The sequence below is a fragment of the Barbus barbus genome (assembly GCF_936440315.1).
Source record: "Barbus barbus genome assembly, chromosome: 19".
Lineage (NCBI taxonomy): Eukaryota > Metazoa > Chordata > Actinopteri > Cypriniformes > Cyprinidae > Barbus > Barbus barbus.
The window spans coordinates 16,022,418-16,035,531 of NC_136747.1; the positions used below are offsets into that span (position 1 = coordinate 16,022,418).

Genomic DNA, 13,114 nt, shown 5'->3' on the forward strand with positions numbered 1-13,114 from the left:
ATAAATTCCATTTTCCAATATATTAAAATACAAATCAGTTATTTTAAATTGCAATATTTCACAATATTATTGTGGTTTTTTTTTTACTATATTTTTCATCAAATTAAACGCCACACATTTGAGCGGTAGTGTACATTTTTATGAGAAATGTCCCTTTAAAACGAGTTAACAAAGAGTTAAAAAGCAGAAGAGAGCCAAATAATCGGCAGTAGATGGTGGACACGGGTCATTTAACAAGGAAGTGGCACATCTACTGCCTCAGGCCCTGCGATGGGTAATATAGCTGAGCTGCATTAATGAAAGCTACAGTATACGTATCATGTTCTCACACTCATCACTATGTGCACAAGCCAACATAAAGTCCTGAGCTTCCCGAAACCGCAACATACCGTCCTGTCACTTTAAGTTGGACTCAATGCATTTTCTGTACAAATCTTAGACTTTGTGCATTCTGACAGATATTAAAACATTCCTGGGATGTTATGGATGTGCAAGTGTTATTTTTTGGGGACAGGGGAATTCCATCCCTTTGAGGAGAGCCGCAGGAATGCAGGCCTGTCTCTTTCTCCTGCGTGTGGTTGTAGGCACACCTTAGCTTGGAACTAAGCACACTGTGAGCCTCCACACATTATCAGTCACAAGCAATAAAATGAATTTCAAATGACACCTGGCTTGCTATTTTTAGACATTGATGAGTTAGTTTAGTCATTTTATGTTATAAAAATGTTCATTGGGTACAGAGCTGCCTTCATTTTTCTGTTTGTAGTATAACCAAGACAGTGCTGACAGATAATTCTGTTCCCTTTATTGGTGTCCTATAAAACACTAAAGGGAAAAAATGGTGTATGTTTCCCATCAATGCCTGGTCCCTGCTCGGAAAACTCTCCTTGTGCCCTAATTTGCCTTTTTAAGTGCCTGTGGCAAGTTCTTGATGACTTTTCTATCTGCATCGCAGTCCACGTCTGGGTCTGTGATGGTGGTGACATGTATAGGCACCGTTTACTGTAGGTACATTAACAAGTACATGAGTTACTGGAGACTGAATACATACTAAATCCCATCACTAGACTTCTGCGGAGACATCAGAGAGGTTATGGAATGAATGCGATGTCTGCTGCTCCGTGTGCTAAGGAGTATGCACATCACGCTCTGTTAGAGGGAAAGAAATGGCCTGCAAACTGATCTGTAGTCCTCAGGGAGGGCAGAATCAGCGCTGGTGCCTTCAGGATTTGGATTTATGGCTGTGGATCCTGTGGAACGTGAATGTGAAACGTAAACCACTATTCATTTCATACTGGTGGATTGTTCATGGATTTTTCTCTCACAAATTATCATTATATACTTGGTTCAAAGATGAACATTTTTACCATGATTTACAGAAGACATCCACTAAAATGTCATTTAGTGTAACAATAGTTCATGTAGCCTACCAAAAAATGATGTCAGGCATATTTAGATGACATTAAAAGACTCTATTTAAGGATCACAGTGCAGCTCCCAAAACCTAATTAATTGTCATTTTAAATCTTTGCCTAAATCTTTGCCACTATCCTTCAAACTACTAGGTTTTATTCATTTGTCAGTTTTTAATAATTTAAAATATAATAAAATTTAGCATGTTCACTTATTCTTATTTCTTATATATATTTCTTATTTCTATATTTCTTATATATATTTTAATAGGTGGAGATCAGAGTAAGTAGATTGTTTCCTTTTTACATAAATGTATCTATATGACAATGGAACATTATTTTGATTTTGATTTTCAGAAAAAGTTATTTGAAACATTAAAGCAGACCCATTTTGGCCTACCACATGAAATTACATTTACATAGAAAGCATATTAAATGCAAGTAAATGACACTTTACTTGCATTTAATATGCTTTCTATGTATATACATCACTTCTGTAAATGTAATTTCATGTGGACACCAAAATGGGAATGAATTCACACTACTGATCAAAAGTGTGTAAGATTTTTTTTTTAATGAACTATTATTACAATTTAAAATAGCTGTTTTCTATTTTAATATATTTTACAATTAATTTTCTCAATTTTCAGCAGCCATAACTCCAGTCCTCAGTGGCACATGATCTTTCAGAAATCATTATTTGGTGCTCAAAAAACTTCATAATGTTATTATTTTCATTGTTGAAAGCAGTACTATTTTTGTGGAAACGTTTTATGACTAATGAATAAAAAGTTCAAAAGAACTGAATTAATTTAAAAGCTAAACCTTTTGTAACAAAATAAATGTCTTTACTGTGACTTTTGATCGTTAATGTATACTTGAATAAAAGTATTTATTCAAAAACATTTTTACTGATTTCAAAATCGAACTGGAGTATATATTTAAACGTTTTTTTTTCTTTTTCAAAATAAATCTTTTTATTTTTGTATGCTCGGACCATCTTAGATTGTATTACAATAATAAAAAACTAGAGTGATTTTAAGATGAAGTGTGCACCCTGCTTGGTGTGTTTTGGTGCGGTGGAGTGTGTCTCAGTGTGGTTCATTAGCGTGCTGTGGTCTGCATTGCTCTCCGCCCAGCTGTCTCCCTCTGTACCTGTGTGGAATGCATTCAGCAATCCTGAGTATCTCTCTCTCACACTCTCTCTCTCTCTCTCTCTCCTTTTCTTCTCTGCCACAGACAGCTGTTACACTTAGGTTACAGTACACCTTGGAGAGACTTTCATCTAGCGTTTTTTTATGAGACTGCTTGAATGTGCAAAGGTTTTAATTAGCTCAATCCCAGACAGGCCCCAGGGCTACAGCAGCGCCACTCTGTCTACTGCCTATGCCACTCTCTCATTCTCTCGTTCTGCCTCTCCCTCCATCTTCACCCGCTCTCTCGTCCTCCTCTTGTCCCCTTACAACCCCAGTACCTTCTTTGCTTGTCCTGTTTGCCCTTTAATTGTACCTTTCTCATAATATTTCACCTCCTTTTTCTCATGTTGCGTCCCCCTCAGCAAAACAAGCCGCTGTACTCCTTTGAGGATAATGCAGATTACGTCTACGATGTGATGTGGTCCCCCGTGCACCCCTCGCTCTTCGCCGCCGTGGACGGCATGGGTCGTCTGGATCTGTGGAACTTGAACAATGACACTGAGGTGAGGTAACGCTTTCGGTCTGATCCCCCAGATCACGCCAGGCCAAAGATGCATCAAAACAACAACAAGTTCCTTTCTGTGTGGGCGTCTCCCCACAGGCCTCCCTTAAATCAGCTTTCTGACAGCTCCTCACCAACAACTCGCATAACACTCCAGCGACGTTCCTTTCCACACACACGCATAGTCTGCAAGCTTACGGCTAATTACTCCGATGTGTGCGGATTCCTCTCTCTCCACCATTCCAGAGTCGTTGAGTTCCCATGGGCTACAGCCCAGCAAAGCGGTTTAACCTGGTCTTCTAAGGCCACTGTCTCTCAAGACCTTCAGGGACAGTCACAGCTTTACTTATTGTTTGGGACTGAGATATACTGCAAAAACAAAAGTTTTAATATTTTCCTAAACATAAACAAGAAAAAAATACTTGTTTTCTATTAATATATTTCAATATATATATATGTATAATTTTTGTATGTTGTATGTTTTTATTTATTATGTTTATATAATTTTCTACAAGTTATATTAGTTTTAATTTAATTAAGTTTATTTTCCACTTGCTTCACTGGAATATCTTGTTTTAAACATTAACCTCAATTATTTTGATTGTAAATTTCAAAACTGTTAATATATGAATTAATATATGAATAAAATTAAATTATGCTACAAATATATAATACAAAATCATTTTTTCATAATGAATAGAATTATGGAAAATTATAAGCATAAAACAATTTAATATAAACCTCTCTGAAAATGAGTCTGTCGCAGTTTGCTCAGAAATGTTTTTAAGAATGTTTAGATATATTTTTCTGAAAACAAGGCCTGATCCAATCCTGGCTCAACAGATTCTTGCAGTGTTGGCATGCAGATTTTGTAGAACATTGAGGTCATATTAACTGTCATATACTGGATCCAACAGCGTATGTCACTGATAATGGAGTATCATCGTGCATCACATGACATTTGACTTAGTGCTACATGGAGCATTCACACAATACATCAGTCTGTAATGGTGCACATGCCTCACAACTGCGGCCCCTGAGACCACAGCACAGAGTCCAGCGAGAACGGTCGGGTGTTACGTCTCTCCTGTGTGAGATGAGATCTGCTCTGACTGACACTGCCTGTCCACTAAGGAATACACACCCACTTTAATTACATGCTGCTCTGAGATATGCTGTTCTCCACTCACCCATCTCTCTCTAACCATACGCTGTGGTTTTGGTGGAAGGTAACCAATAAACAGCTCACTGATTGTAAATCATATATACTAAAGTCAAACTGAAATCAAAACTGACCTTATTTTCCTTCGTAACATACATTTCTGGTCTGACTGAACGATTCTTAGAAAATAATGTTAACGTAATCTTTCATTTAAAAAAAGGCCTTTTGTAATCAAACCCTCTTTGACCAGTTTTCATGATTTAATCAAATCTCAAAACCAATCCCACCCTATTTATTTTATTATTAATTATTATCGTAAATATTCTGTTTAACTGAAGAAAAATGGTTAAAAAAACAATGTTGTTTTAAAGACTTTGGCAAATGGGGACACAATGTGAGCTGAATTTAAACCCACAATTGCCACTTGAGCACCATATCCTTTTATGTTTATGTTATGTTGCATGTTGGCCAGAATACATAGGGTAATTTGATACAGTATATACTGTATACCCTGGTAATGAATGATTAGAATTATGTAAAATGCACCAATATTAAAATTCTGTCTGATACTGATATGCCAATAATCATTTTAATGTTCTGGCCGGTCTCCAATAAATGGATGATATTAAAACTATTTTGACTAAATAAATTACTAATAAAACAATACAAATACAAGTAAAAACAAAAATCAGTTTATCAGTTATCAGTATTCAATGTTTGTAGTAAATTTAGGCATCACAATATTATAATGTTCAGTTTTGATCAATTATTTGTGATTTTTAAAGATTACCTTTAGGTGAACGTGACCTTATAAGTATATATATATATATATATGTGTATATATATGTATGTGTGTGTGTTTATATTTCATATTTTCTCTAATGTTGATTCATAATTGATATGGGACCAATATAATTGTGTAACAGTATTTTCTTCAAATATTTATTTCTATAAAAATGTATTTGAATTTTTTACTTGAAACCCTCCATTTACCTTGTGGTAATTTTTTTCATTGTGGCACCATTTGCCACCCCCCCCCCCCCCCCACCCCCAAACAAAAAAATATGGCAATGATTCTATTAGTGTTAAACGTATGACTTTCATGTATAGCAGTAGATTTGGCCTTTAGTGTCATATCAGTAACCTTTGACCCTGACCTATGTTACTTCTTTTCAGCTCTTTCGATCTGTTGAGAGCAGATAATGTGTGTGTGTGTGTGTGTGTGTGTGTGTGTGTGTGTGCATGTTTATGTGGTTTATGAGGACACAAATTTGTATAATGACATGGGTATGACAGAGGTATTACAATATGAAGGTGGTTTATGAGGACACTGCCTATGTCCCCGTAATTCAAAAGGCGTAAAAAAAACATACTAAATGGTGTTTTTTTGAAAATCTAAAAATGCACAGTCTCCTGTGAGGGCTAAGTTTAGGTGTAGGGTTGGTGTAGGGCAATAACACACACAGTTTGTTCAGTATAAAAACCATTATGCCTATGGAGAGTCCCCATAAACCACAAAAACCAACATGTGTGTGTGTGTGTGTGTGCTGACGCACACACCAACACATGCGTAAACAGCCAAAGATCTTGTGACAGAAAGCAGCCAACACTTCTCCATTGTCAACTTATAAAGAAATTCACCCATAACACCATTAACAGACTGCGGGCTCGCCTGGTTCCAATTTACGCAAAGAGAAGCTTGCAGCCAATTTAACCTTGCAGTTGACTCTTGGAGGAAGCTGCTCGCTAATAGCTCTCAGGCTGTGGTTAGCCTGTTCTGAAGCGAGGAAGCTTTTGTATTAGCCAGCGTACAGCTTCCATCTTTGCTGACAACATATGTCAGGCCAGTCTTAGCTGTCATAAGTAATAGGCAGAAATCAACTTCACACACGCGCACAAACAGAGCCTGTGTATCGCTTTAATGTGTGCGGAACAACTTTTCATGATGATTTATGAAATCATTAAAAGCGCTCGTAGTTATTTCCAGCAGAGCTGTGGATTCATGTATTCTTCCTATTAGAGCTCAGCTTTGACTAGACATCCGACATCATTTTATCACAAGGGCTCTATATGTTTACATTATATGACTGATAGGCTGATATCCAAAAAGTGAGTGAGATTTATAAGTCCAAATCCTCTTTGTTATATTTTATTGTATTTTTCAATATTCCTGCATGAATTAGAGAATTTGAGGTTGGTGGTTAATATTTTATGTTTTAAAGGTGAGCACACTAAGGCTTGTACGATCCACATTCATTTTATAATTCAACATTTGTCTCATTTGTGCCTGTCTTTATTCCTTCTAATTAATATTTGAAGAAATACAGAGTTAGCAACATGACAAAAATTTGAATTTTATAAATGTAAATTTCAAACTGCAAATATTCACATTACACAGTTGAAACGTGGGTCAGTAAGAGTTTTTTTTTTTCTTTGAAAGAAATAAAAATTTTTGTATGCATGCAGTTGGTCAAATTTGACAGTAAAAGATTTGTACTATTTATTTTCTTATTTTACGTCATTTATTAAAGAATCATGGGAAAAAATAGTTTCAAGGTTTCCACAAAAATAATTTAGCAGCACAACTGTTTTCAGCATTGGTAACAATAATAAAAAAAATGCAGTAAATCAGCATATTAGAATGATTCCTGCAGGATCATGTGACACTGAAGACTGGAGCAATGACTGCTGAAAACTCAGTTTAAAATAGAAAAAAATTATTTTAAATTGTAATGATTTTTCACAATATTACTGTTTTTACTGTATCTTTGATCTAATAAATGCAGCCTTAGTGAGAATAAGATCTTTACAAACAAAAATTCTAAACATTTCACTGATCTCTTCTCTATTATATTAAACATTTTATTTTATTATTTATTTTCTTAATCGAAACATTATACTTTTAACTTTTTAAGGTTTATTAAACATTTAAAAATAGAAAATGGTCATTTTAAATTGTAATAATATTTCACAATATTACTGTTTTTACTGTATTTTTCATCAAATAAATGCAGCCTTGGTGAGCGTATGAGATTTATATCAAAAACATTTAAAATTCTTAGCATACTGTATATGCTGGTATATATGTCACCATGAAAGAGACTTCATTCAAAAAGTTTGCCGACCCCAAACTTTTGAACTAAGTACTCCATGAAGTCTCCTAAGCTATGAGAGAGCAACCTTTGTCCTTTATCCTTCATGAGTGTGTTATTCACATATTGTGTGTTTGATATGAAGCTGTGTATGATTAGAGGTGTGTTTTGTGTCCAGGTGCCCACCGCTAGTGTGACAATAGAAGGAGCCCCTGCTCTGAACCGTGTCAGATGGGCCTCTGGGGGCAAAGAGGTCGCCGTGGGAGACTCAGAGGGACGTGTGTGGATATACGACGTTGGAGAGGTATGAATCATTTCTCACTAATAAGTATCGTAATGTGCGAAATTACTGTTATTATTCTTCTCTCAGAATTATTTTCGGCTGTACGGCAGCAATATGAACATCATCAACCCAGTTCGGCCTGGATGCAGAATGAAAGTGAAAGTGAAATTGAATCTCTCAGAGTTTGACATAAAGGGTTTGCATGTTTACCAAGCTCTCCGCGTGGCTAGCTTGTTTTTTTTTAAATCTTTTATTTTAATTACTTATTTTAAGGCAGTCTCCGCATGACTTAACCACCGCCACAGAGCAGCAAACCACCAAGACTCCCATGTTTACCATGTTCTTTTCGGTCTCCGGGTTTGGCCTCGTGTGTGGGGCAGTGCTAATCTTAGCGCAGTGTATGGTTGTAATTGGAGAGTACGTCAGTCGAGCATGTGGGCTCCTTGGGCTGATGATAATAGTGGGTCATCAATAAAATGAAGTGAAGGAAAGTTGAAGGGTTTAGGTGGAATGGGGCTTATTTACAAAAGACTTTGACATGAAGCACTCAACATGGCCTCCGTCAGCTCCGAGGCAGTCACCAACTTCCAGTCGCGGCAAGAAGTACCACTTCTGACGACTGCCAAGGTCCCTTTGTGTTATATTTAGTAGACTGTGTTAAATATTTGCTTTGGATCACCACAGCATGTTTTCGCTGCGCTTGAGTCATATTGCATAAACTTCAGATGCCATTTCGGGTGGTTTCCAGTTGAAATAGATTTTGTTCTTCAACTGCGGGTCACCCCCTGTAAGAGAGTATTTTAAGGCCAGAAATATATACATTTGATGATGTACTAAAGCTAAAGAGTTTCTTTAAAATCTTGCTTTGCTGCTGTATAATTCTAGTTGACCATAGAAGAAGACAATTTATGCAAATATCTGCTCTACAGCCCCTTGTGGCAAGGCATAGAATGCAACACGTATTAGTCTTGCATTATGAATTCTGTTCAGACAATCACTTCTGTACATTGCATTTATGATTTAAAGCATGAATTCTGCTAGTTTTTTAAGAAACAAGGTTAAATATCTCATTAAATCTTATTTTTAAAAATAATATTTTTATAATTTTTTTTAATTGTTTTTAACTGCTTTATTTATTAATATCTAAGTAACTTTTGCCTGCAAAACTATGTGGTCCAACCAACCTGAAGATAAAGAGAAACATAGAGAGGACCCCACCAGCCTATAATGACTGTGTGCTAGGCTCAATAAAATATTAGATATTTTTATGACAAGGCAAATTTTTTCAGTTTGCAAAATGTCATGTGGTGCTAATCCCTAAGAACTTGAATCATGATATCTTGAAAAATATATTTAAAAATTTGATTACAGAATTGTAATAATTTTACTCTATTATACCACATGACATTTTTAGATTTATTAAATATAAATATTTCTTGAAAAATTGTATAAAAAATATATATACAAAAAACGAAAAATATGACACTTTTTTGTGTTTTATGTTTGAGCATTATATATATATATATATATATATATATATATATATTAGGGCTGTCAGTTTAACGCAGTTAAAAAAAATAAATACATTTTATGTTGAATGAAATAAAATATTTCTTTCTAAAGCTAAAATTTGTCATGTCTACTTGATACTTTCTCATTTAACACAATAATAGCTTTAAATAATGTTTTGTGGGTATTTTCAGTCAAATTTGTTTTGTGATTAATTAGATTAAAAATTCTAATCGACTGACAGCCCTATAATAAATATATATATATATATATATATATATATATATGATATGACATGATATGACATGATATGATATAATATGAGTGTGTGTGTGTGCAAATGTATAGTATACATAATATGAAGAATGATGAAATGTCAGTGTTATAAGGTCATTTATTGATGAAGGCCTCTTGAGACCCCCTGCTGTACTATACAAGAGCTTGATTTGGTCTTGAGTTTGGAAGTGGCTGTCATCTCCTCCCACCTCTCTATTCCTGTTTAATTATACCCTGTAGATCTCTCTCTCTCTATCTCTCTCTCTCTCAGCCTGGGAGGCAGGCAGCCATCCTTTCTCATCTAAATCTGATCCCACATCGTCACCCAGCCGGCCCATAGTCCCCATCATCCCCTTCCTGAGAACTGACACGATAAATATTCAGCACTCAAAGGCCAAACAAGCAGCTTTATTGTTCTGTCTCTGAATCACAATGTGTGGTGATCTCTTTCCTCTCCCACACTGTGACAGCACATGTAATACGTAGCTTGTGCTCTTGATGTGGCGTTTTGGAGGGGTGGGGGGTGTTTTTGGCACTGGATTTTTAAAATGCTCATCTGTTGCAGCTGGCCGTGCCCCACAGTGAGGATTGGGCCCGCTTTGGCCGCACACTGATGGAGATCCGTGCCAACCGCGGGGACGGTGAGGAGGAGGGGCCCGTGGAGCTGGCCACGTAAGCACGGGATCAGAGTCATCACCAATCCAGACTGAGCCTAATGTAACACACCCAATTAGCATGTCCACTAGTACTGTGCTGTTTACTCCAATAAAAGGGTCCGTTTATCCAGATAATGAAATATTGGTTACTAGGGATGGGTAAAAATATTGCATGATTTGTTTCCTCCAAACCACTTAAACCACATCGATTCTGTTGGTCAATTCAATCATGCAGTCACCTGTCAAGAAAAGTTCAGAAATATCTTCAGTGGATCAAATCAATAAAAAACAGTCTATGCTGTCGGGATGTGCAACCAAGGCTATACTGAGCTTAGGTTTGGGTTTAACGGTGTGTAGGTAGTCTGAACTCTGATTTACATGACCAGTACAGTCTTCAGAATCAGCTGCGTGGTGAGGGTTTGTGCTTAACTGGTTTAGAGGACAAATCATGAATAAATATAGATTTTCTGATTTACTGGCAACTCCTAAAATCCCGAGATTAATCCTTTACTCTGGCTGCGTCTGAAATCGCATACTCTCTGAAGTAGGCCTACTTGGTTTAAGAAATGTTCTTTAAAGTATGAATGTGTGCAGTATGAATTTAATCAAAACATACCACATTTGTAGTTTCTGTAAGAGCGGCACGGCCATTTGAAAATTTGATGGGTCTGCTTCCGCTTTCAGCTATTTTTAACTGTACAAAACAGCTCCTTGTGCTGCTTGATATTGCAAACTGTTTTACCATATTATTTTAATGTATTATCATAATAATGAACACAATGGGTTGTAGTGCAAACAATTTTACTTCATAATTTCCCTATAGCGGCTTTTTCAGTGTTTGCGATTTCGGATGCAGCCTCTAATTCCAGTGACAGCGTGACACAGTGTATTTGCGCTATACTGTAGGCCTACATGTCGCTAAACTAATTTACATAAACGCACAGTTTGGGCCATGTTATATTTTTCGTAATGTGCAGGCTAATGTACGAAGATTAGGTGTGTTCGACTTGAAGCGGCGCTGCGCAGAATGATCGGTGTATGACATCAAAGTACCGCGAGAGCGATAAGAGAGCAGACGGAGAGCAGAGGCTTTCGAACAGCTCTCGCGATACTAAGTCGAACACACCTAATATCTGTATCACGTGTTTCTTGCATCGCTTTTTCTTCAGCGCCACGGAAAATGAATTATATTGTGAATGTGAGTTCGCAGAGTGTGTGACTGATAACTGTGTACAGCAAATTAATAAGAAACGTCTTTCTATTGAGTGTCTATCATATCATCAAAATAGACGTCGTAATTTTCTTTTACTCACCGCTGTCGTTCCATAATGAACGTGAATAATGAACACAAGGCTTTATGGGAAAGCTATTTTGTGTCCGACATAAAGTCAGACATGTTTGGAATGAAATGAAGGCGATTAAACAACAGAATTTTCATATTTAGGGGGACTGTCCCTTAAATGTTGTACTCTTGGGTTCGTTACTAAGCATTAAATTACTTTTCATTTCCGTGCGCTTTATGTATGCTACAGTTTTGTTGTTCGAGAGTTCATTGTTTTTATGTTCTGTATCATTACCTTGATGACAATTACTGCTAAATGAGTTAATAACATTTTTGAAAATGTGCATCTCAAAAATGTGAATTTGAAAAAAAAAAAAAAAAAACTGCTGCTAGAAAGGCATCTTCGATGTTGGTTTGTGGTTATTTTAGTATACTTGAATAGTGTGTGCGTATATATTTTTGTACTGAACCCCCTGCATGAAGCATTCAAAAATTAAGTTATATATAAGTTGGTGACAATATTCACAGTGGTTTTCTCGTCAGTGTTACAGCGATGCAAGCAGGTATTGTGTGCTTATAAAAGACGTTTCACTTGTTAGAAATAATGTTACTGAAAACCATAAGAAGTGTGTGGCTAAATAAAACAAGTATTGGCAAATAATAGATGCTTCTAGCAACCGTTTTTGTTTGTTCTCCTTTTAATAAATCTGTCCATCATTGCATCTATTGCTGCCATACTTACAGTAAGGCACAATCTTTACACACTATATGTACAATTAACTCTACAGTACAGCTTCATTTAGTCTCTTCACATCATTTTTCAAGGGGTTGAGAAATACAGTACTGACAAATATCATCTGTAAAACCTTACTGCCAAGTCTCTGATTTCACATTGACCATAAACTGCCACTGAGTGTAGATTCCCAACACACAAATTGAACACTATACAAACATAAATATGAAATACTAGAATACATTCAAATGTGAGAGTCCACGTCAGTAATGAAATGAACTGCCCAACGAGTGCTATGTGCTGAAATAGTTATATGGTAAAAGGAGGAGAAAAGAACATTTAAATAGTAGCATATCTATCATTTAAACAATACATGGTCATTTTCAACTGGATACGCTTGTAGTGTTTTAAAACCCTGCAATAAAAAAAAATACTAAACTGTAGTAAAATGTAACTGATGATTTTTTTCAGGTAATTAAATAAAAATACAATAAAAGAAAGGATCCAAAAAAAAAAAAAAAAAAAAGGGTTTGATTTACATAAAAATAAATAAAAGTCACACTACAACCCCACTAAAGAATCCAGAGCTTTGTGGTAGATTTAAAAAATATTAAACAATCCCATCTACGTTGTACTTTGAAGTTGTAAGTTGCACTAACAATCACATAAAACATTATTTCCAGTTCATCTGCTGAAGGTTTTATGTTCTCAACTAGAAGGAAGAGATTCATATGCACGTTTGTTCCAGTGCAGCTGAAGTGGATGCGTTTGCTTCAAACGTGTGGGGCGGCATGCACTCGGAATCGTGGTAGATGCAGTCCAAATTTGCTCTCGATGCCAGCAAACGTGGCCACAGCCAACCTGAAGCCACCGATGTGGTCAGCATTGGGCGCCGGGAGGCTGATCCGAGACTTGGGAGTAGGCTCTGCGCCAGCTGGTTTTCTGTGGTGAGGAGAGAGGGAGAGAGAAGATGGATGAGGAGGAGGCGCAAAGGGAAACTTCACATTCTGC

At 36.3% G+C, this 13,114-nt stretch overlaps 2 protein-coding genes across 3 annotated transcripts in view; one reads left to right on the forward strand and one right to left on the reverse strand.

Moving 5' to 3' along the window:
- The window catches only part of LOC306885444 (cytoplasmic dynein 1 intermediate chain 1-like), a 58,641-nt gene extending 46,872 nt beyond the window's left edge, over window positions 1-11,769 (forward strand). Inside the window, exons 14-16 of the mRNA XM_079441960.1 lie at window positions 2,971-3,111; window positions 7,543-7,668; window positions 9,998-11,769. Coding sequence (XP_079298086.1) covers window positions 2,971-3,111; window positions 7,543-7,668; window positions 9,998-10,108 — 378 coding nt within the window. The 3' untranslated portion in view covers window positions 10,109-11,769. The remainder of the gene's footprint in view (window positions 1-2,970; window positions 3,112-7,542; window positions 7,669-9,997) is intronic.
- A 264-nt stretch (window positions 11,770-12,033) lies between these two features.
- Window positions 12,034-13,114, reverse strand: part of LOC306885443 (electrogenic aspartate/glutamate antiporter SLC25A13, mitochondrial-like) — a 41,676-nt gene continuing 40,595 nt past the window's right edge. The window contains exon 19 of one of the 2 annotated variants that reach the window (XM_079441959.1): window positions 12,034-13,045. In XM_079441959.1, the coding sequence (XP_079298085.1) occupies window positions 12,877-13,045 (169 nt within the window). In that variant the 3' untranslated portion in view covers window positions 12,034-12,876. The remainder of the gene's footprint in view (window positions 13,046-13,114) is intronic. The other variant, XM_079441958.1, reaches the window with a different exon arrangement.